General features: G+C 40.2%; 1 protein-coding gene across 8 annotated transcripts in view; it reads right to left on the bottom strand.

The window, feature by feature from the left end:
- Map2k4 (mitogen-activated protein kinase kinase 4) overlaps positions 1-25345 on the bottom strand; it is a 107323-nt gene that overhangs the window by 31235 nt on the left and 50743 nt on the right. For 3 of the 8 annotated variants that reach the window (XM_021212275.1, XM_021212274.1, XM_029545696.1), the window contains 2 exons: positions 16710-16884; positions 1426-1545 (listed from right to left, as the gene is read on the bottom strand). In XM_021212275.1, coding sequence (XP_021067934.1) covers positions 1426-1545; positions 16710-16884 — 295 coding nt within the window. Of the gene's footprint in view, positions 1-1425; positions 1546-16709; positions 16885-18106; positions 18219-24821; positions 24965-25345 lie in introns of those variants that run through there. The other 5 variants (XM_029545694.1, XM_029545695.1, XM_021212277.2 and 2 more) reach the window with 3 other exon arrangements.

The raw sequence follows: 25345 nt of genomic DNA on the forward strand, positions 1-25345 counted from the left end.
AGGAGTGAGTGGGTAGGGGAGCAGGGCGGGGGGAGGGTATAGGGAACTTTCGGGATAGCATTTGAAATGTAAATAAAGAAAACATCTAATAAAAAAAAGAGCAAAGCACACACAAAAAAATCAGCTAATCAATAAGTAAGCTAATAAATAGTTCTCAAAGGAAGAAATATAAATGGCTAAGAGACATTTGAAAAAGGGTTTTCAAAATGTGTAGTCATCATGGAAATACAAATTCAAACTGCTTTGAAGTTGTATCTCACCTTGTCAAATGGCTGTCATCAAGAAAACAAATGCTGATGGTGATGCTGGAACAGAGACCCTGAAAAACTGTTGGTAACAGTATGGAGGCCCCTCAACACAGAAGCAGTAGAAGCAGCATCTGCTCCAGCCATCCCTGCTCTTAGGTATTATTGTCTGAAGACCTCAGTTAGCCTATCAGAGCTGCTAGCATATTCACATCTTTGTCGCACTGTTCACAGTCAAGGTACAGAACCAGCTTTGACATCTACTAACAGATGAACGAATTTTTAAAAATATGGTACAAACACAAATGGAATTCTTTTGTAAAGAATGAAATTACGCCTACGCAAGAAAGTGGATGAAATTGGATAATCATATGGCGCAAAAATGAGCCAAATTCAGAAGACAATGCCTGGAAATTTTTTGCCACACATAAAAGATAGACAGAGACGTGTGCGCGTGTGCACGCGCACACGCACATGCACACCACAGACTAGAAGTAGAAAAGGATCTTAGAGAGGAGGAAGAGGTCGAAAGGAAAGGGTGAAGTGAACAGGGTGATGTAATGAAACACTGACAGGAGAGCAGAAAGGGGGACCTTTAGAAAATGGAAGGTGATCAGCCAGAAGGAGGAAGGCAATGAGGGAAGGACAGGTGGGCGGGACAAAAAAAGAAGAAACTGCAATGAAATACACATATAAAGGAGGCTAGTGGGAGGAAGGGCAAGGGGGAAAGTGACAAAGTCTATTTTAGTTAAAATGCATTTTTTAAAAACTAAAGATGTCGCCATAACACACATTTCATTACTACCCCCCCAAAATTAAACAAAATAATTCTTAAAAATCTACATTGAAGTACTGATACAGAGATGTGTCACATCCTTAATAGAAAACATGAAGGAAAAAAAAAACAATGGCAGTCAGAAGTAGCAACCACAAGGACAAAGAAATATTTACATATAGATAGATGTTAATATAAGAAGCTTTAAGTCTAAACTTCAGTGGAATTCCAAAACAATCCTAAGCAGAAAGAACCTATAAGTTAACAAGGATAGTTCTGTACTATGAGAGGCAACTTTATTATTAATGTGCGGCACTGTGCTGAGTAGACTTAATCCTACCCTCTTCTTACTCATTCAAGTTAGATATGCATTTACCAGCTAAAACCAAAGTGGTTTCCCCATACCTCTCTGAAGAGTGCACCATAGAACTGAACAATGTATGGGCAATCACTACTCCGCATTACTACATCCAAATCCATGAGAAGTTGTTTTTGTTCTTTTTCATCCACAGTTGACCGAATTCTCTGGAAAAGAATAATAACAGATGTCATGCAAACAGAATAGTTTTAGAAACTGGAGTAAAACCTTTACCATAGTACTGAAAATTACTAAACCTCACAATATTAACCAGGCTAGAAAATTATCATGTTTCCTTATACTTTATAACTGTAAGTTTGATCACAGAACAAAAAAGCACTCAGAAACTCTTTTAAGGGCACAGGACTCTACACATTCACTGATGGTGGTGAGGTTTACACAGTAACTCTCTGAGGCTCTGAGAATTATGCCCACATGCAAATACAAAGAAAATCAGAGTATAGAAGTTTTCACATGACTAATTGTAGGCTGCTTCACACAAATATAGTTTTAACCATCAACTCAGAATTGTATAGGCTCTATCATGCAATGCAACAACAGCCTTCTTGACTACCTAACATCTTCATTCACTAGACTGAGATGGGAAATAGTCCAGGACAGGAAAGGTGAGGACTGGGATGGGGAGCATACAGATGGCAATTCAAGCCTTTCAAATCCTGACTGCTCTTCCTTCACTGAACTTTCTCTACGTTGAAAACAGGAAGTTTCCCCCACTTTCTATTCATGGTTTTGCATACAGGTCAGTGTAACCTGGAGGAAATCCTAAAATGGAGAAATCGAGGACTCCTTTTGTCTACTCCTAAGCTGAAAAGACAGTCCTCTGTATAGTTCAGATCTGGGGCAAGGTCCTAACCAAACTGCACAACTCTGTGCATTTCTGTCAGAAAGCATCTATACTCCTGCCACCTCCCAACCAGAACACTATAAAATACATAAGATTTCAAATGAGCATTCCCCACTGTACTAGTAAGATAGAACAGAATCAAGTTCAGAAAATATGACATTAATAATGGAAATACAGTTTAACATTAAAGCATGCAAAGTTGTTTTATTCTCATTTAAAAAAAACTTCACAATGTCACACTGTGTCACTGTACACAACACAAAGCACATACTTACAAGGTAAGTTAGTATCAAAAACTATACAAGGTAGCATTTTGTCCTCCAAGACTTCGAGGTATCTGTCCTCAATGTTCTTGCAAGGAGTGAAGGCAGTCAATTAAATTCTTGAGCCCATTTTACAGAAGAGAAACCAGAGGCAGAGATACAAAAGAGTATTCCATGTGACACGAGAACAAGCAGTTAAAGAACAGAAGTGGGTTCTCTCAGTTTTATGTTTTGACACTACACCAGGCATCAATCCCATATTCTCCAAATATGTACTTTAAAAATGTATTTACTTAAAACGCATACCTTGCTATCTACAGTGTTTCATACCAAATGAAATGTCTTGACTTTAATTTAAAATGTTACACTGAATACCACAGTCATAGAAATAAAGATAAAAGTAAGAATGGGAGACAGAAAAGATAACTAGTCCCCTCAGAGGCGGGAACCTTTTCTTTCTTTCACTCTTGTGTCCATATTTTCAGTTTGATATGAATGACTTTGCTTCTAAATTAACATTATTATCTTGTTCCAAAAGAATATTTGTTAAATGTCTAAGTAAGCAGACAAGTGGTTTATATTTGTTCAAAAATGGCAGAGATAATTTTAATTAATAATTAATAATCAGTAAGTATTTGAATTAACATTTATTTCTATTTTAATAATACAAGTTGGTTGGGTGGTTGTAGAAATAGTCAACATGATTTTTTTCAAAGAATTTTCTTATTTCCACATATCTGAATTTAAAACAAAGAGTTGATAAATAAAGGAAGAAGAGAAATCTCAAACTACCCTCTGGTTGACAAAGATTTCTATGTAGTAGTTTATGAATTTTTACTATTCAAGTTTTTTCTTAATTATTAATTTTCTATTTTTTTCTATCTACATGTCTATACAGGTAAATACTAACACACATGATTAGATACCATGATTGTAAATTTTGTTTTTTTTTTTTTTTAATAAAGTTTGTCCAAGTCTAAAAAAAAGACATTAGAGTAAAAACCACAACAGTTCACATCCATGTCTGACTTCTGGAAGCAGATTTCCCAACTCTGCCATCACTAAAGAAAGAAAACATGCTGCTCCTACTCCCAGCATGGGCCCAGCTGAGCTTTCTGGCAGCACTGTTCCTACCCAGAATGAAGGACAGTTCCTTGACTCTAAGCTTTGGCAGGAGAATCTGCTCATCTGCAATACCATTCTCAGTTCATGTCTGTGCATAAAAGAACACAGCTGCCGGATGGCGTCAGGTCAGCATGACCCTGCTATGCCTGGGACACTCTGCACTAGACTCCTGTCTCCTTCCCATCTCCCTTTGTTCAAGTACTGTGGGTAGAGGTGAGCAGCCCACTGCTGGGACTTCACCTGAATGATTTGAACTGAGATAGCATTGCTCAGTAACTACAGTAAAGTTCTGGGGTTGAGTTGTAACATTTATCTCAATGAAAACCTAACAAACTAACCCAATTCAAGAGGCTTACCAGTCCTCCCAAAAGAGAATTAACTACAAGTATAAACCTACATTAACAGCACATTCAAGTTAATGACGCTTAGTTCTTGATAAATAACTCAAGGCAGAGAATATCTAAGGATAATGAGTGTAGAAATCTAGCAGTAACACAGTTGCTACCGGACACTTTTTTTTTTTCTTTTGGTTTTTCGAGACAGGGTTTCTCTGTATAGCCCTGGCTGGCCTCGAACTCAGAAATCTGCCTGCCTCTGCCTCCCGAGTGCTGGGATTAAAGGCGTGCGCCACCACACCTGGCACCGGACACTTTCTTATGGGAAATCAGAACACTAGCATGGGAAAAGTTTCTACCATTCGCAACAAGTGAGGCCAACGTGAGTTAATCCTAAGGAAGCAGAACTCCCATAAAGCGGAATGCATCAGGAAGACCCTTCCTCTCCCTTTAGTCAGTCACTGACCCCACCCACAGGAAAACAGCTGCAAAGATGAAGCAATGTGCACAAGCTCAGAAGTTGCACCAAGGAACTCATGCATGGAGAAATGTTCATTTATTTACATCTAAAATATAAGCTGAATAAGACAGATATTAGATTGGGCAACACGAGCCTTTATCTTTTCTTCTCCCCTTTTTTTAACTCAAAGAGTAGGATGAAATGTCTATAAGAGACCATGAAACACTTTGAAAAGTCATTTCATGATTAAAGAAGTTCATTTATAATAAAATATCAGGGAAAATTCGGCCCAATTCCTAAGAAGCTATTGGAAGCTTACTATCTTTTCTAATATAGTGCAGCAGCTAGAAGTTACTAATTTAACACTAACACAGTGGCCTCGTGCATAATGCCTTGAGTTTGGAGGTGGTTAAGGATGGAGAGCCCAGGCTTTGCGTGGGCTGGCCACTCTTACTTAGCCTATATTTAAGGTGTAAATAAATGAACATTTCTTAGAAACCATGCATGAGTTCCTTGGTTCAAATTCTGAGTATGGTGAGCAGTGCTTCATCTTTGCACTTCTCTTTTCCTGTGGCTGGATTAAGGACTGACTGTGAAGGGAGAGGAAGGTTCTTCCTGATGTGGCTGGCCAGTTGCTCTACCACTAAGCCACATCTGCAGCCCCCAGTGCCTTGTGTTTCTCCAACCTAGATTTAAATAAAGTATAAATACAACCCTTTCCACTGATATTGAACAATGATTCAAACGTGAGAGTAGTAGCTGTCCTCTAAATTTTCACTCAGCCCTCTTCCCACAATGTACCATGCTTTTTTCTAACCCTGCCCTACACCTCCCACACATTTGGCACTCATGAGAAATGAATGGCTAGTGACAAAACAAATAGTATGAGAATTCTCAAGTAAACTAAAGAGTGGAAGGAGCTCCTAACCGACAATTGCAGGAGGGGCTGGGACTGGAGGCAGAGAAGCAACAGGAAGGAGATAAGCAGCATACGATCCAGAGGAAACTATATTGACCCCTTCTTACTGGCACAATATAACCTGATGGAGTCATGAGTGTGCCCACTCGCACCCTCCACTTCTGTCTGTATTTATTTCCAGGGCTGAGGACAAAGAACCAGAGTGCAAGGAAGGAGCAGGATGATAATCCAATCCTTAGTGGGGGGTTAAGGTAGGAAGACTTACATGTGACAAAGAAAATAAGAAGGAAGGTTGACTATGGTTAAGGATGATTATGTAGGGAAAATAAAGTAAGAAAGGCTCACAGGACTTCCTTTCCTCTTATGAGTCTGTGGTAGTTTGAGTAAGAATGGCCTCTTATAGGCTCATATATTTGAAAGCCTAGTCATGGGGAGTAGTAGTCTTTGAAAAGGAGGTGTAGCCTTGTTGGAGGAAGTGTGTCCCTGGGGGTGGGCTTTGAGGTTTTAAAAGTCTACACCAGGCCCAGTGTCTCTATCTGCAGATGAGGATGTAACTCTCAACTATTTCTCCAGCACTATGCCTGCCATGGCAGCCATGCATGCTACTATGCTTCCTGCGATTGAAAATAATGGACCCTCTGAAACCTTAAGGAAGCCCTTAATTAAATGCCTTCCTTGTCTTACAAGTTTCCATGGTCATAGTGTCTCCCCACAGCAATAAACAGTGACAAAGCATGTCTTTACACAAGGTCACCAGGAAGCATTTTGCTAAATGCTAAATAAACACAAGATGGTTCTAGCCACAACTCTGACTAAGGCTATCCCTTACATGCAAATCAGGATTCTCCAAAATCTCTGCATTTCAAGAGGCAGCCAGAGCCTACCTAAATGACTCTTTGTCTGGTGGACAACTACTTGGTCTTACCAGATCAACCCAGTTTTTCTTTCCAGCACATTAAGCTATAAGCAAAGGCGAGTCAGAATGACAGTTCTATCTCTTAGATGATGTGTGTGTGTTCAGTGGCCTCTGGGTTCCTGATTCCATTCCTGTCTGGAGAGAGGGAATTTGGTTATCAAATATTCCAAAGATAACCCAAAGTTAAAAACAAACAAACAAACAAAACCCCCAAAAGATGGCAAGCTATGTTTGCTATTGATTAGAAACTGTAGCTCCACAGGGTGCATGACACATAGAACACTGCAGGCGAGAAGGATATGAGTCAAGAATCATACCAGAATCTAGAGCTCAGAAGATCAAGCATTGACTTCAGTAAGCAGCCATGCCATAGACTTGGAAACAGCAAGGAGAACAAACACGGAACATGGCTGATAGTTCTGTCACTCTGTTTTGAAATGGAGAAAATGTACATAGAGAAGCTAAAATAAAGGGGCTCTGGAATGGGGACGGTCACAGCCCTGTCCTCACAGACAAGTCCTAAGTCCTTGTATGACCAATATTTGTCAAGTTTCTGTATGGCTCAGCTGAGGGTGCAGAGGACAGTACAGGAAGATATTAAGGTAAATTAGATATCACCCTGGAGGCACGGGTCCATCTTTCAGAGGTACTCCAATGTAAAGGAAGCAGGCTTTCTGATCAGAAATGGGGGTTTGGACAAGAAAGCTCAGCAAGGTGATAGGCTCAGTAACTGCTCAAGGAACCAGTGCATAAACTTTTCAAGTCAAAATTAAAGCAATCTGATAGAGTTTCAAACAATTCATTGCCCATTAACAAGTAAAATGTTATTTTCAATGTATTGCCAACCAAATGCAGAAAATAGAAGCCATTTCCTCTTTATGTGGCCCATTCCTCTACAAAAGTTCCTATTGCTATATTATCAAAATATGTGCATTCCATATTTTAAGCAGCTTCCAAATTCAAATTTGTGTGAAGACCAAAAACAACAACAAACTACTCCCATGACAAAAATAAAAAGTTCCAGTGATAATAGCTGTTTTACCTTTTGTGTTGACACTGATAATACTACCTATGCAAAAATTCTAAAACCAGTTGTTAGATTAAGCAAATATATCACAGAGAAACTCTCCACAGGGAAGGAGGGAACAAAGAAGAAAGGGTGGGAAGGAGGCAGGGAGGGAGGGAGGAAAAGAGAGAGTGAGAAAGTGGAGAAGGAGGGAAGAGAGAAAGATAGAAACAGAGAAAAGGGGAGGGGAAAAACTCAGAGGGTCAGAGAAGAAAGGAAGACAGGGAGGGAGGGAGGGAAATGTGCCTAGTTCTTGTAATTAACATACACCAAAACTACTGTATATACACACACTGTTGTTTACTAAATACCTACTGCTAACAGCTGTGTCTGCAAAGCAAATGGAAAAGCAGATGCCCTGCACCCTGCTCTACCTCTTATAGCCCCATTCCTGCACACAACCTTCCTCTGAACCACAAAAAAAAAAAAAAAATCTTAAGAATTTTTATTTTCTGTCTTCTATTGTCGCAGATTTCTGCTAAACAAGTTTATCTTAAGCTGCTCAAGTCTCTATACAGATCACATACTTAACTTTCTAAGACATCTCATAATGCCATGATCAACAAGAACAGATGGTGACATCATCCAAAACAGAGAATGTGAGGTACGGAGATGAGCATGAAATGTAGATCAAAAATACAACATTTGTTTTCATGTCCAGAAGTAATAAATGGTATCTACTGAGTATGAAATTACTGTGAGGGTACTTGCAGTTACTAAGTTCACAAGGATGTGAATTTTAGCTGGAAATTCACTGAAGTCTTTTTATAAATGAAATCAATTTATAAACTTCTAGGTTTACTTCACCAAATTGATAAGCTAATATTGGTACTTCCCATTTTTCTCACTAAAGACACAAGGGTCTGATACTTCATACATATTCTGGCTGTGCACTGAGAAATTGAGAGAATATCATATCCTACCACAGTAAGGATATGGAATGAAACAAGTTGGATAAGCCTTGATAAAGGGACTATCCAGAGACTACCCCATTCGGGAGTCCATCCCATCATCAGCCACCAAACCTAGATACTAATGCTCATGCCAGCAAGATTCTGCTGAAGGGACCCTGATATAGAGGCCTCTTGTGAGGCTATGCCAGTGCCTGGCAAACACCGAAGTGGATGCTCACAGCCAGCTATTGGATGGAACACAGGGTCCCTAATGGAGGAGTTAGAGAAAGTACCCAAGGACCTGAAGGGGCTGCAACCCTGTAGGTGGAACAACAATATGAACTAACCAGTACCCCCTGAGTTTGTGTCTCTAGCTGCATATGTAGCAGAAGATGGCCTAATCGGCCATCACTGGGAATAGAGGCCCCTTGGTCTTGCAAACTTTATATGACCCAGTACAAGGCAAGGCCTGGGCCAAGTAGTGGGAGTGGGTGGGTAGGGGAGCAGAGGGGGGGGGAGGGGTATAGGAAACTTTCAGGATAGCATTTGAAATGTAAATAAAGAAAATAATAAATAAATAAATAAATAAATAAATCACAGAATTACATAGACTGCAAAAAAAAAGGGGGGGGGGCTTCTTCCTTTTTACTAAGCACATCATGTACATTCAAACAGCACAATGTTGGCCAGGACTAAAGATTCTAGGGTGTAGAGATCATGTCATCATTCCTATCTATAACTATGACATTGAAAGAGACAATGATCTAAATCTATAGGATAATCAGGGGCAAAGGTTTAAGACAGCACAAAAGTTAGGAATTACCAAATATTAGTTCAGATGTACCCAAGGAGGGAGAGCTATGATAAACCTAGTATTTCTCCAAATAGCTATGCATGCTGGGATATAATTCAGTACCACAATTCAGATAGGTCTACTAAGCAATGGTCAGTTTTAGAAACTAGATTCAAGTATGATCTGAAACACACAATGGGCTGGTTAAAATTTACCTATAACAAGCATTTCCAAACTACCTTATTCCAACTCTAATACTGCCTTTGAACTGGTATTCTCTGGGCTTCCAAAACTGGTATCATTTTTCCCATGGTCCCAGCCCCTTCCCTCATTCTATTTAATTTTTCTGTTTGTTTCATGCTTAAGACTGAACCCAGGACTTGAGGCATGCTTCAACACATTCTACTACTTTAGTATATTCTCAGTCTCTTCTAACCTCTACTGATTTATCTATTTTATTTACTGAGTTTCACATAAAACTTTTACAAAAAGGAACTCACAATGAAAACTACTGACTTGGAGCTACAACACAACAAAAAGCACAGATTTAATTCAAAACCCAGCCTGACTGGAGGCAGCTCTGTCATATCTGTGGAATCCCCACTCTTGGGCAGTCTCAATTTGTACTGTGCATAGGAAATACACCTCTAAGTTAATCATGGATTTCTTAATTTAGTCACATGATCTGGCCAATAAAATGAGATCACAAGATAATATAGATCTTTCTCAAATCAAGCAACACAGCCATAACTTCTACATCCCATCCAGATTTAAATAATCAAATGTTATCACTATAGTCTTAATTACTTATTAAAGCACTATATGATATCAAAAGGGAACTTTTCCACCAAAGTCACATCTGTCACTATCCCATTAAAGGTTTTCAGAGCAATATGTAAGGCATAAATATAAACACTAAAATAAACACTCTCCAAGTGATTACTGACCATCAACTTCCACCAAAACCATTCACTGATGGAACTTCTAACAGAAGTGTTAGCAGAGTGTTGGAGAAACAGCCAAAGTGTACTTTTACCATTCCTGACTTCCCACAAGGAAGAAGGGTCACAAGGAGAATAAACTTAAAGACTCAGGACACTCCTGAAGCTCACAAGATAGATAAGTGCCCCCATCTACACACTCCCACCCTAGGGTTATACAAACAGAGCCAGAGAGGAGGTTCCTGCTGGCTCTGTCATACACAAGTTGTGCGGAGAACTGAAGGAATGGAGCTTTCCTGAAGTCACCACCCACTCTGAGGTGGGCCTTTCAGTGATATGGATGCCTTGGAGTCACCAAAACTTCTAGAAGTAATCCCACACCTATGCTCTCTGTGAGTAGCACTAAAGAACTCTGGTTCACGGAGCTACACTTGAGTGGAGCTGCTTCTCTGGTCTGCCCCTGGAGTCCTATCTGGGGTAAATAAAATGTTCTCTTCTCACTAGGAAAAGTCACACAACTCAGGGAGTGAATACTGTTTGCTTGACTTCCCACTCTTTGAGAAGCCAGATGTAGCTGATGCAAAAGCAAGGGCCACCCTGAGCCTGTCAAAACTAAAGTACCAGCTCCAGTCACATACACAAATGTGGCCTTGTTCCCCCTGAGACTAAGCCAGGCCAACTGGAGCAGGATGATCCCACAGAGACCATCAGGGACAAAGTAAAAGCCCAGTACCCCACTGGGTACTGATGGGTCAGTGGATATGACTCGTGGACAAGGACTACATTAGAAGTTCAAATGGGGTGGTGTTTCCCCTCCACACCGCTGTACCCAACACTGGTTATTTATGGTTTTTATTTTCTTTATTCTGTATTTCTACACTATATTTGCTCTGTGTGTATGTGTTGGGGGTGTACACAAGTCAGAGGAAATGAACTAAGGCCATTAGGTTGGCAGTAGGGGCCTTTCCTGCTGAGCCATCTCACCTGCCCAACACTCAGGAAAGAACTGAGACAAGTGATGAGATCTTTCCATACTGCTCTGGACCTGGGATAATACTTCTTTCTTTTTAAATACTCTTAGCCAGCCAAGAAACTAGTACTTGCTTAGACTAGATAGCAGGCTTTCAGGGATCCTGTCTACATTCTGTAAAATGGTTCATTTATATAACGCTAACCCTTGAGTGTCTTACAAGCATCTGGAAGAACAGTAAAGAGTGTAGTTATGGAGTTTAAATGAAAGCACCTTGTTGAGTGGCAAATGGTACTCTCAGGAGCCATAAAGCTATTGGCTGAAAAATCAGTATTAGGAGTTGGGCTTCCTTTTTGTCAGTTATTAGTCAGGGAGGCCCTGAGCCCCACAAGCCATAAAAGCTACTGCCATTGCTATTGGTTGCATGCCAGAACTAGAACTATGCTGATGACACCACTGCCTTTGCCTCAGACATGAAGGAATCAGAGTAGGACTGTAATGGAAGTCCTTTCCCCACTGGCTTACTGCTGTGGTTCAGGAAGGTACTATGTAGTTGTACATAGGTGGCTAGGGGCTAACTGCCACTGACAATGTTGCTGAATTATGGAGCCTGTGACCTATACCAGCAACATGTCAGATAAGATGTGCTGACTGGTGCAAGACTGCATTCTACAACTGTCATGGGTACAACCAACTGCCTTCTGATTGGATTTAAGGCCCTGTGCATGAGAAGGAAATGTATCTACTGCTATAGCCTATGGCAAAAACACATGAGGTAATAGACCCCAATGACAGGGACAAAAAGAAAAACCCAGCTTGTTTTGTTAAATAGATATGATGTGCCTGTCAATTTGTCTTTAAAACATTTTACAACCACAGGTTACTGCTGTTGTCAGCCTAAGTGACTCATGAAGAGAAATTTATTTCTTGCAATGGACAGTGTTTAGTGCAGATTCACAGTCAGTCAAACTCCTGAAAATAGATAACTGTGGCTGTAGCACAGTAGCCCAATCTTCAGTGGTAGATGGAAGAAAATAATCAGATATATCAATTATCCCTTCCACAGAGAACATGGAGCTATTAATAGAAAGCAGAAACATTGAGATAGAGAAAAAAGTAGAGCACTGTGTTTTGATTTCCTTCAAACTTAAGTATTTCCAACCCAGAGAGAGGAGGGAAGGTTAAGATACAGAAAACAAATGAAATGTAAACGGCCCAGGAAACTCCTGAAACTTAGAAGACTCACAAATCCCTGGGGGATATAAAAACAGTAACAACTGTTCTCCCCAGTAGGCTGAACTGCCTGAAAGGGTATTCAAAGCACACCAGAGATACAGCTTCCCTAAGTGCTGGGGTGGGGCTTTTCACAACTCCCCAAGTTCTCCTACTCCTCTAAGTAATCTCTCACCTTGTCCCTGTAAGTAATTCCAATAATTACACTAGTTCTCTAACCCTGGGCAGGAGCCTTTCTTTGGTCTGTCATTAGTGCTCTACTTAGAGTAAATGTTTATATACCCCTCGAGAAGTTATACATACCACACAGGTATTATTTGCACCAAGGGCAGACCTACCTAACCAGCAGATGATAGGCAAGGGCTGAGCTGTAGGGAACACTATCCTTCCCACTAAGCATCTAGGTTCTAGTTCAAGAACACTGTCGTCAACATCCAAATATCTGAGATCAAGTGGCCAGTCCCGAACTGAAAAAAGTTAAATTAATAAAACAGAAAAGGCAAAGGAGCAGAGTTGAGGATAGGAAAAAACTGAGACAATCAGGCAAACCAGCAACAAAAAGAAAACCCCTGAAGCCCTAACATACACTGTCACACCATTGGCAGTCTGGTATGAGCATGCAGTGTAAACAAATGGCCTGTTTTCCTGATTAGCCCAGAAAGCTCTCCAAGCGGAGGGCTGAGACAGCATCATAATTCCCACACTCTCTGGGCGTGCAGTACTTACTGTGGAAAGACCTAGCAGGATGAGTCACGTCTGTCTTCCTTCTCATAGGAGCAAGTGGTGCTGGTCACCATATACAAGTGTCAGTCTGAGTTACTGGATGACACCTAATTTGCTCTTTCTCGTCTCCTCCCAAATCTGCCTTGGCTTTGGACTCTGATTACCTACATCCTGATGGTATTAGGTATTTCTCCCAGACATCAATTTCTCTAACCTTACTTAAGCAACCTAGCCCTAATAGACTGAGTCCCAACCTTGAGATTTACCTACTACAAACAACTCTTGTAGACAGCTACGCAGAGAAACTGACTTTTCTTAGAGGACAGTGACTTCAAGTTTGTTTCAATCTGTGACGACCCTGCCATTGAGAAAAATAGGCCATTAACCTCAAAATCCACTGCAGTTCACAACATCCATAGACAAAACAACTTGCACATCTAATTTCTAAGAAGTAGATAAAAAGAATGCTGTGCATTCACACTGTGGAATACTACCCATCCGTACAACAGAATGGAGTCCTGGTCATGAAGGCTCTGTGAGAGCCACAAGGCAGCCAGCTCTGTAGGCAAACTGCAGCTTCATTTGTGGAGCCTAGAAAACATTTCTCTCAGAAGCTGAGAACACAGCAGTGGATACTGGAATGGGGGACAAAGAGACCTATGGGTAAATGTTAATAGTTATTACTACAGTTAGAATTTCTCATATGCTATTTTATTACATAAGAATTAATATTTAAATAGAGAGTGTGCTGTATATTTCAAGAAACAAATTTGTATCCACCATAAAAAATGATAAATTTGGGATAATTGATATTTTTAATTGAATTTTAGCACTGCACTATGTGTGTGTGTGTGTGTGTGTGTGTGTGTGAGAGAGAGAGAGAGAGAGAGAGAGAGAGAGAGAGAGAGAGAATCTCATTATGACTTTTTTTATGAATCTGTTCTAGAATTAATTTAAAAAATATAACTGGACATTAAATAAATGTCATTTGTAGAGAATACTGATCAAAGTCAAGAATGAAGGAATACTCAGTTAAGAGTTGACAGCTGCCCTCTTTTTACAACATTTTAGGAAACCTCACTGCCAACAAAGACTTCTCTCTACACAGCTATGGCCCAATCATCCTGGCATGGGTTGACAGGCAAATTGTATTGCTCAACATTCACTAGCAAGCAATAGGTCTTTGCCCACTAAGTATAATTAAAGCTTAGAGATTAAAAATGTCCACGTCTTCCTGTGAACATATTGGAAACTGTCTAAGGACACATTTTATATGTTCCTTGTTGAATCTGATTACACCTTAGTCAATTTTCAAATTCAGTCTTTGAGATACTTATTTCAGGTAACTAGGAAGACACTTTTCACCCATCTCTTGTACATAGCTAATGAATCTGAGCAAAAGCTTTTCCAAAAGAAAATGAGGAATCAAAACATGAAAAGAAATTCACAGTCCACTTTTGTACATCTAAAGTATATTTTGAAGATAATTTATAGGGTAGACTTAATACCCAATACAGCAATCCTTCTCCACAGTACCAAAATACATATTCAAATGCTAGCAAGCATTGGGCTATTTCAAGAAATGTTTCTCAGTTAACAACAATGAAAAGTTATTCACTCTGTGGCTGCCTTTCTTTAACTTCAACATACTAAATCTAACTCATCCTCACCCACTTATTCCTTCTATATAATCATACTTGTCAGGGTGCTCTGTGTGCCTACATGATGACTTGTGACAAAAGACTATGTCTCTCTAAAGGAATACATGTTTAAAATTCCAAAGTAGGTGACATATATCATTCACCAACTGGTATCAAGGCATAATAATGATCCAAAATGACTTATTCTTCCAGTATTAATGAAGTCATGGAATCCAATGACATTCCCTGATCTGTCAAGTTATGCCTTACTGCTATCTTCTCATGCCCCAAGCTGCTATGTGTGCTCAATTACTTAAAGGAGTACACAAACAGTTCAGCTAGAAAGTGTACATTAGACAGCTACAAGTATAGGTTTCATAACTGTCTCTGACTGAGCATACAAGCCTTGGGATTCATATTAGCACTGCAAATGTCACCCTCAAAAGAGTCACCATGTTACAATAGTACTTATTTTATATATTATGAATGTTGGACAACAATACAACATTTTCACTCTCAACACTTGATTAACCATTATACAACCCCAAATACGATCAAATTAGTCACCAAGAAATGTCACAATGAAGTGCTTTCTTTTTCTTTAAAGTCTTTTACTCATTTTAACGTTTATCCACATGACTAAATAACATATGGTGCTAATCACCACAGATGAAGTACACAAAACCTAGGAAAAAATATCAGTAATAATCTTTAAAAGTATTTCCCCTCCTACATGAGAGAATTTAGAACTTGTGCAGTCCATGAAGCTTTCCCTCCACCCCTACAACTGAAGTTGGATGCCCACACAGAGAGACAAGCGCTTAAGGATAGCAGAACACTTGGCAGAAGCATCTAAATCCAATCATTTTCTCCCCTTACAGTGCAGGAGCACAAGATAACAATAAAGAAACCATTTCAAATTCTAAGAAGCACATTTTGTTTTAATGGATACTCTAGAGCAGAGGTCCTAGTCTGTGCATTTTTAGAGGTCTGTGGGCTATATGCAAAATTTTATGAATGTATACACTTTTTCCTACCAAAAGCACCTTTTTCTCCACATTGTAAAAATATGGTCAAAACCAAGAAACTGGAGAGAAACATAAAATGTTTCCTCAACACTAATTTAGCATTATCCTGACATGACCCATCAGTGAGGAAACACTGAACACTGGAGACAAACACCTTCACTATGCTGCTGCCATAGGCCTCAGACGGCATTAAAACCGGGAGGCAGACGCACTTCTCAGTGCCATCCCTGCAGGCCACTTGGACAGACAGGATTAGACTACCTGCAAAGCCACTCTCAACTGTTACAAACTGAGATGCCATTTGTTCTCATGGGTATTTTGAGTTTAGTGAGAATATGGCCATATCTTGTTTTTTCTTGTAAGATTGCCCCCAAATTGCTGGTGTGCTGTATCTTATACAGAACATAATGTTTTTTAAACATCTGAACAAACAAAGTACAGTTATGTAAATCCATTAAGAGCAAAATGAACACTGTCAGTTCATCACAGGTACAGAGTCTTGCTGGGTATAATTTAGACCAAATCTCCACTTCTGGTCTTTTTTAGGGGAAGAAGGTAAATGAACAAATTAAATGGAACAACACAATTAGGACAGAGGTGACAGTATTATCACAAGGTACACATTTAGATACAACTTTTAAACCAGGGAACAGGGCAGTACTGAGTAGAGATGGAATAAACCAACAGAAGCCGAGCCGGTCAGGACCGAGTAAGGTTGAGGTTAGTGGCAACAGCATGTGTGTGGTTTCCAGGAAACCTTCAGTAAGACTGCTGTTAGCCCTAGCCCCGCACCTTGCCCAGCCCACTGTGCTGCTTCTTCCTCCAGCTCCCGCCTGGCTCAGAGCAGCACTGCCCTGCTCCCAGGGTGCAGCGGCCCAGCCTAAACTCACCTTGGCAGTGAAGGGGCCAGAAGTTTAAAACCTGTTAATGTATCATGGCAAAAATGTAATGAACACACATACTTCACACACTCACATTCCAGAGCAAGAAAACACACAACCAGTAAGACAACCTTTACACAAAACACCCTCAGCCAAAGCAGAGACAGAATTTTTAACACCCATTATTACCACAGAGGTAAGAACAGAGCAGTGGTGTTGCTGTACCACAAAATTTCAGCTAATGGATTAAAGTACCAAAAGTAATCATGGCATCACCTACTTTAACTGCCATTATCTGCCCACTTGGTTTGTGGACCATTTTGTTGACAGAACCATAAGCTCCTCGTCCAATTTCTCCAAGGTCTTTCAAGTCCTCTGCAGTGAAATCCCAGTGTTGTTCAGGGGAGATCTTCAGTTTTCCTGATGACTCAATGCTGTGTGTTCTCAGTCTCTCTCTGTTAAAATATTGGGAAGCAATTTTTCCACATTTTAAATAGGTTTTAACTTTTTTTCTTTTAGCTAGCACTGAGTACGTGTGGGAACACTCATCCACTCATAAGGACTCAAGCAGCCTGACCCCAGTTCTGGAGCTGTTTGTGCCATCTTGCTCTTTACACATTGAAATTTAATAGAATGCATTTAGGTATCCAGAAGGCACAGCTTCAAAGACAATCATACAACCCAATCTCCTTTTGCTGATGAAACTAACAGTTTTAATTACTCAACAGTAGACCCTTTTCAAGCCTACAGAACTCTATTTCCTCAAAAGCCCCAGAACTGAGAATTCACCTCTACAAATGCTTACCCTATCACACCCTCTAGCTGCTTAAGCTGTTTCCAAAATTTGCTGTACCTAAGGATAGCCTGACCTACTGTTTAAAAGCCAAAGCCCAGGAGTAGCCTACAGCAATTAAAGCAGAGCTTATGGGGTAAGTTGGAAAGCAACATTTCTAGTATCCCCGCTGGTTTTATCAACACATGGGAGTGAGTACTTTAATACACTGTCCTGTTATTGTTTACACTGGACTAGAGTGGGGAACAGTTAAACAAAAGCCAGCTAACTCAGAGGAATCTGCACTGACTTATTCAAAGCCTTTAGCCTCTGTTCAACAGCAGGAGTACTGAATGGGCTTAAATGGGAGTTGGTTACTCACAGAAAATGCAAAGATCACTTTGCATTAAATATCACACCCAAATCCCAATACAGAAACCAGACTTCTCTTTCTTCTCTCCCTCTCCCTATATGTGAGAACAAACTATGTCAAACTAGAAAGTGCAACACATGAAGAAACCAGTGAGTATCAACTAGTTTTCAATTTTATATTAAGTCACAAAACTTGTTTCAAAGTCCAGCCCTGTGATAAGAGCAAAGACAGTTTACAGCTCACTTATCTATTTTGTTCTTGAAGAACTCTGGAATGTCTCCTGAAATCTGTAGAACTGTTTTCTGTGGCTAGTTCTAAGGGCCTCAAAAACTTTAGAATGCTAAAATCTCGCTTCCCCCAAACCCATCTTGATAAAGTAGGATAATAAGTAGGACTAATGTTGATAATAAGTAGGATTCAAGGGTACAGTTAAAAGCTTAATATATTTTATCTAAATAATGTAGGGAAGCTGTGCTCCAAATAGGAGGTTCTCATGCTGCAAGCTTGAGAGTTCTTAGTGGCTTCCACTTACACAGCTGCTTTTCGCTTCCACCCCTGCCTTGGCACATCTACCTTCCAGTGACAGAAGCCCAGCAACCAGGCCCAAGTGACCACTTTAGTCCTGATGAAACCAGCACTGATCTCTGAAGATAGAAAAGATAATCAGGTGATAACAAAGAGATTTTTCTCAGTAATCTTTCTCCTGAAATAGACAGAGTAAGCCAGGAAATACTCTAACATAAAGAAATTCCATATTACTAAGTGATACCATCTCTATGGCTCATTTTAATCATCGATGAAATAAATCACTGGCCTAACAGTGAAGGCATCTAGAAAAAGTTAACTGAAATGACTTGTAAATTGGAAGCAATATTTTAAATATTTGCTAATGTGAGGGTCATAGGGGTCACCACATGGTTCCCACCATCTTCCCCTCCTGGCCTCACACCGTTGGCAGGTTTCTCTTTTTGGAGAGGCGAATCTGTGAATTGCTTTGACAAAACACAGACATGGATCAATCAATGGGATACCACTTCATGACTGCATTATGGCACATGCATATGCTACCATCCTTGAGAATGGAAATGAATGCAGCACTCTTACATGAAAGCTTTATAAAAAGCATGGAATAGCAACAGACACAATGCTCTCTAATGTTAAGGGCAAATTTTAGCATTATGGACACTCTGCTAATAGTTTAGGTTACTTTAGTCAGCTGCATAGCTTTGAGATTAACCGCTATTTTCTTTTTGAAAGTGAACAGTTAAATAGCTAAGAGATACAAAATATCTTATGAAGTAATGAAAATGCCCCAAAATTGAGTAAGGCACCAGATATTCAACTTTGTGAACATAATACAAAGTCACAGAGAACAAGTCATGGTTACATCACCACAGCATGTCACTCATACTGGGCCTCAAACCATTGGGGAAAACTGAACCACTTTCTCAGCTTCCAGCCTTAAGGGCTTCCAAAGGATGATAAATTATTACAGCACTAGGTAGGAAGCCTACCTGAACCCAAACATGAACTCTAGCTGGCAGTCAATTTCTGGTCTAAACTACTTTAGGGGCTAGGGTAGTCTGAATGAAAATAGCCTCCATAGGCTCGTGCATTTGCATGTTTTATTCCCAGTTGGAGGGACTTTTAAAGAAGGATTAGAAGATATATGGCCTTGTTGGAATATGCATGGCCTTACTGGAGAAGTTGTGTCACTAGAAATGAGGTTTCAAAAGCTCAAACCAGGCTCAGTCTGTCTCCTGCCTATGAATCAAAATGTAAGTAGCTCTTAGCTACATCTCTAGGTCCATGTCTGCCTGCCTGTCATGGACCAACCCTCTGAAACAGTAAGCAAACCCCCAATTAAATGCCTTACTTTGTGAGTTGCTTTGGTCATGGAGTTTCATCACAGCAATGGAATAGTACTAAGACAGGGCCTAGAGAAGAAAACCTATAAACAACAGAAGACACATCTATCGAAAAGCTTGGCAAAAAGGCTGGCATGAAGGCTCAGTGGGTTGTGAGATTTGCTGCCACGACCAACCATCTGGGTTCAATTCCTAGATCATACATAGGGAGGAGAAAACCGACTCTCACAAGCTGTGTGCTCTGACCTCAAAATGCATGTCAAAGCAGGTGTGCATGTATGTACGTACACACACACACACACACACACACACACACACGTAAAAGACAAAACAACAAAGAAATAATAACATAGAAAATGTGTTAAGTTTATACTTTATGACTGTACTCTTGAAGAGGAAAAAAGTTCTCTGACTTCCTAAGATAACCTTTCTTTTGAGGAAAAAAAAAAATAGAAGCAACAACCTGTTCTATCAAAAAAAAAAAAAAACCAACCAAAAACAAACAAATAAACAAACAAAAACCATCTCCCCAATAGCCTTCATTCCTTGTCACCATTTTCTACAAAATGCCTTCAACGAATAATGAATAACGTCTAATCGACACATTAGCCAGAGTATGTGGTTGATGTAACCACCACGCTGTCCACCACCCTTTCTCCTCTCCATCCTTCCTACATGAGGCAGCAATGCTGTATGTCCTGACTATGTATGTTATGAACTAAATTGTGTTCCATCTCAAACGTCACATACCAAAGATCCCTGGTGTGACTGCATTATGGCCTTAGACATAATTGAGGTTAAAGGAAGGTTAGTAAAGGTGGGACATACTCCAACAATACTAGTGTTCTTGTAAGAGAAGACATTAGAGAGCTTGCTGCATTACCACATACATGAAGAAAAGAGGTCCTATGACCATCCAGTGAGGTGTTGGTATCAGGAAGCCATAGAAAAAGACCTCAGAACAGAACCTCTCTTCCTAATAACTAGATCTTGGACTCTCTAGCCTCCACAATTGTGAGAAATTAGTTGCTGTTGTTTGAGTCACACTGTCAATGGTTTGGTTTTAGTTTTTGAAAACTCTAGACTTCACCTGTGACAACACTACACCTGTGATAGCCCTAGCCTATCTCTGGATGAATATATGGAAAGGGGGAAAGAAGTTATAAGGCTTCTGCCATTGTTTATGTACTTGATGTTTATATGCACTAGTAAAGACCCTAATGTTATTTTGTTTCCCAGTAATTCTCAAGGGAGGTGAAGTCCTATAGCCCTAGCATCTGGCATAAAAGGAGGCAGGTCAGCAGGTAAGTTCACTGAGCATCAAGTGGCTGGCAGACAGTAACCCAAACATCTTCAAACCCACAGCAATTCTAGTCAAAAATCTCTGCCTTAAAAGTATCTCTGATTTCTTAAAGATATAAATCTTAAATATAATAAATAAATCCTGGTTCCTAAAGAGAACATGTACACAGTCACATAGCGAAAAACTGACACACTATGTGTGCATAAAAAAGAAATGAATGTTTATAAAAGTAACCCTATAGAACATGTAAGATTTTAAGTGGAACATTTGATATAGGGCTTGAATCCATCTAATACAGGCCTTATTATTAAAGTAGCATCAATGCATAGAGACTAAAATCTGAAATCTTAGACTTACCTTGTCACATGAAAATCTGCAAACTGGTAAACTCATACATGAAGTCTCTTCTGCTTATTTAGCTTTTGGGCAGATATGACCAAATTTTCCATTTACTAGCTGTCATCTTTTCACTGACCCACACAAATCTACAAATTCCTAAAAACTAGAGATTTTTAAAAACAAATAACTGTGACATTATGTTCCAGAACATTAATCCAGAGGAAAGTTATATTCCTATTCCACGTGTTTGGCAAAGCTGCATGGCGCTTTCTATATGGGTAGGTGAATTCCATGTTGTTTCCTGTATAGGGAGGTAGACCTCACATTGCTTGTTTTGTTTTAAACAGTGACACAACTAAGGAGGTGACAAATGGCTCCAGCAGTACTCAAATCTTCACATCTGCCCTCTGTTAATACAGTGGTGTCTACTTTGCCAACTCAGCAGCAGACAGGTTCCTGAGCCACTCCTGTCTAACCAGATACCCTAAGCCAACACCCTTTGACAAGGCTCCAAGGATAGAGAAAAGGAAAAACCTCACTCACAGTTCACAAAGAAAACACACTTTCTGTTTGCATTTGTCTATACTGCATGCATAAATTACAAAAACTAGTTTACAAATTCTACCAAAACATTCTAACTCAGCAGTCATTAGTTACAGCTTCATTTTGATCGGGGCTGAAGAGCATGCTTGTATAGACTTGGCAGGACCAGCAATACCCACTAGTCAAGAGCCAACTTTTGCCTTACATTCTAACTTAAACTGATACTAAGATTAAGTAACATTTTCTCTGTCTCTTTTGAGTCAGGTTCTATGTAGACTGAGTTTGTTTCAAATTCTTGCCTCAGCCTCACAGGTGATGGTGTTTCAGTCACACACTACCAGTGCTGGCTCACGACTCTCTCTAGTTGTACTTTTCTGTGCCTCTTGAGTAATAAGAAGCATTCCTTGCTCTCCTGCTAAAAGAGCACCACTGAGACCTGCTAGTTCAAGTAGTCTGCTTTGTCACTGCTCCTTTGCTCAACAAGTTCTTTATCTAGATTAGTGGTTCTCAACCTGTGGGTTGCAATTCCTTTGGGGGGTCAAATGACTCTTTCATAGAGGTGGCCTAGAACCATCGGAAATCAGATACTTACATTCCGATTCATAACAGTAGCAAAATTACAGTTATGAAGTAACAATGATAATAATTTCATGGTTGGGGTCACCACAACATGAAGAACTATATTAAAGTGTTGCAGCATTAGGAAGCTTGAAAACCACTCTCTAGAACTATAACTCTTACCCACCAAAAATGTTTCACAGGCTTGTTTACCTTCTCAATGAGTTCAAGAATGTAAAAGAATTCAGCTATTTATGTTTTGAAATGAGTTATTTCCCTCCAGTTCTTGGCGACTGCTGTGTCTGAGTGTGCATGCCGCAGGTACCATGGTCTCTCACTATTACTTTGTTTCCAGATCCCTAGAAGTCACTCTTCCTCATGTTCCACATCTGTTCAGTAATACTGCTGCTCATTCACACAAACCTAGTCTTACATTTTAGCTTCTCAGCCCCTTCTTACAAGCTACATTTCACTTAAAAAATGTTTTTGATTTGAGTTCTTTGGCTGCATATATGTATGTGCACCACATTCATGTCTGGTGCCTTCAGAAGCCAGAAGAGGGTGTCAACCCCCTAAAGCTTCAGCTATAGACAGTTTCAAGTTATTACGTGGGTGTGGAACTGAACCCAGGTCTTCTGGAAGAGAAACAAGTGCTGCTAACCACTGAGCCATCTTTCCAACCCCTACAAATTAATTTCTTTTCATTATGAAGAGAATTAGTCCTGGCTAGGGATGGGTGAAAGAAACTATTTGAATCCTGAGAAATGTTGCTAAGAGATAGTCTTCCTAAAATCAGCCAAAATGTTTACTACTGTTATCAATCCTGCTTCCTTGTGTCTGTGTAGCACCAAGTTTCCCATTCCAGAGTATGGAGAGAAGAATGGCCTCAAAGCAGAAAAGACAGACACAGGACACCATCTTAAGACACTAGGCATCAAGCACAGATGGCAGCAGACCCTGACAGAAAACATAATGCAAGTGTTCCTAGCTCCTGCCTGGAAGGCTCAGACTGCTATAGGGAAAGAGAGCCAGGAAGGTTTGTCAACATCCTTGTGTTGAGGACATCGATCTAGGGGTGTGGAGAGATCATGGCAACTAGAATTAACAAGGCAGGGTACACATTAAAAAGCATCCCACAGACATGCAAACATCCCTCTATTTTATATCACTGCATGTGAGAAATGCCACAAACTGCTGAGGTAGACACCCAGGTCTAATGTAGTAATGCTAACATCCACAGCTCCAGTGCAAACTATTCCACCCCTAGTCTCCTTGCACTCTATTAGCCGTTGAGCTAACAGCAGAGGACGCTAAAGCCTAAGTCCTGGTCCCAGCTACCTCAATCTTCTACTTCCATCCATGATGCTTCACTCATGATGACCTCATTTCCCAGATAAGGTGTGCCCCCCCCCCCGCCAATCCATCCCTCTTCCCTTAAAGAGAACTGTTGTTTGTTTGTTTATTGATTGATTGATTGATTGATTGGGGGAGGAAAGGATAAAAGGGGACCTGAAACAGGGCAAATAAGGCCACCTTTCCACAGGCAGCCTCTGACTGAGGAGAAAGCTTGAGTAGAATTTTTATTTTGGTAGCCTCATAACTAGCATAACTGCCAATGGGAGTCAGCATGAGAACCAGGTGTGTTAGTACACACCCTTGGGGCTGAGGCAGAAGGATCATAGATTCCAAGTCAGTATAGAACATACTATAAGACCTGTCAAAGAAGGGTAAAGAGTTCATAACTGTGATTTGTGATAAAGCAGCTTAATTTAATCCCAAATATACAATAAACCTGATATACTCATGATTCCAAAAAATACAACTGTTACTGCATTCAAGAAAATGTTTGTATTTCTAGAAAACTGCTTAGGCTTACACATACAGTTCAACCCTATGAACAAAGGTTTTGGTAAAGTGAAAAAAAAATATTCCCAGGGCCTCCTACATCTCAACTTGGCATTCAATATGAAGAATTCTAGACCAAAGAATTCAACTAGAAAAGAAACAAGACTTCATTTGGTCTTTACTCTCTGGGAAACTCTCCCTGGAAATCCTGGACTGGGCTTCATGTTTCTTCACTGCATCTCTGAATGGAATCAGAATACACCAGTCCTTAGCAGATACATGATCTACAATCCCAACAACATTCTCAGAAAGTATGGAGTGCTTGATCAGTACTTCCTTACTTTTAGTAAATATTAATTTGGATCTATTGCTAGTCATTTCTGCTTAATTCTTATGATCATCTCCACACCTCTATTTATCAGGGTTTTCATTCTTTAGTATTCAGAGGATGCTATGGGCATTAGCCCATCAAATTAAAATGGGGTTTTCTCTTTAAGACAGCATCCACACTGGAACCTCGTTTCCTGTTTGATTCTTCACCACACATACATCCCTTTTCAAACATGGACCCAAAGGTGGTGACTGAGATTTCTAGGGACTTCCAGAAAAGATATTAATATTGTGACAATAGCTCACAAACGTGCCCATTCAGGACGAATGAAACACTGCAGTCCTCCCAGCCTCAGCTGGCTCTTTAGACACTCGGGACAGTACAAACATCCCAGCAAAAACAAGCCTCAGGCACTTGCACTGACGTGTCCCTTCTAGGCCACCATCTACTGTTTGCTTACTTGGTGCTTCTTCTGAATCAGTTTGTTTCCAGTGGCATAGCCATGAGTCTCTTCCCTCATAACTCAGATTCTTGCTTTGGTTCCAATCAATTTCATAAAACTCCAAATGTGTTTGTTACTGTGTGGAGTTTGAAAGCTGAGAGCTGAGGAGAGACATGAAGAGATGAGAAGAGGACGAGATAAAGATCCTGGCACTGTCTTCCTAAGTCCCCTGTGAATTCTGGTGCTCTCCCTCTCCAGCATCCTAGTGCTTATCCCATTGCCTCAACACCACATGGCCATGCTCTTTGGCTTATATGGCCCCACACTTGAAGACTGGGTCTACTATCTTTCCCAAAAGTCGAAATCTCCTGCAGAATATGTTCTTCACAAGTTTCCAAAGAAAGCTGGCCAGAAACTGACCACAGAATGTGGTTTAAGAAAACAAAACCCAGATATAGCAGCCTCTTGTGAGGCTATGCCAGTGCCTGGCAAACACCGAAGTGGATGCTCACAGTCAGCTATTGGATGGAACACAGGGTCCC

Source organism: Mus pahari, chromosome 14, assembly GCF_900095145.1.
Source record: "Mus pahari chromosome 14, PAHARI_EIJ_v1.1, whole genome shotgun sequence".
NCBI classification, from domain to species: Eukaryota; Metazoa; Chordata; class Mammalia; order Rodentia; family Muridae; genus Mus; species Mus pahari.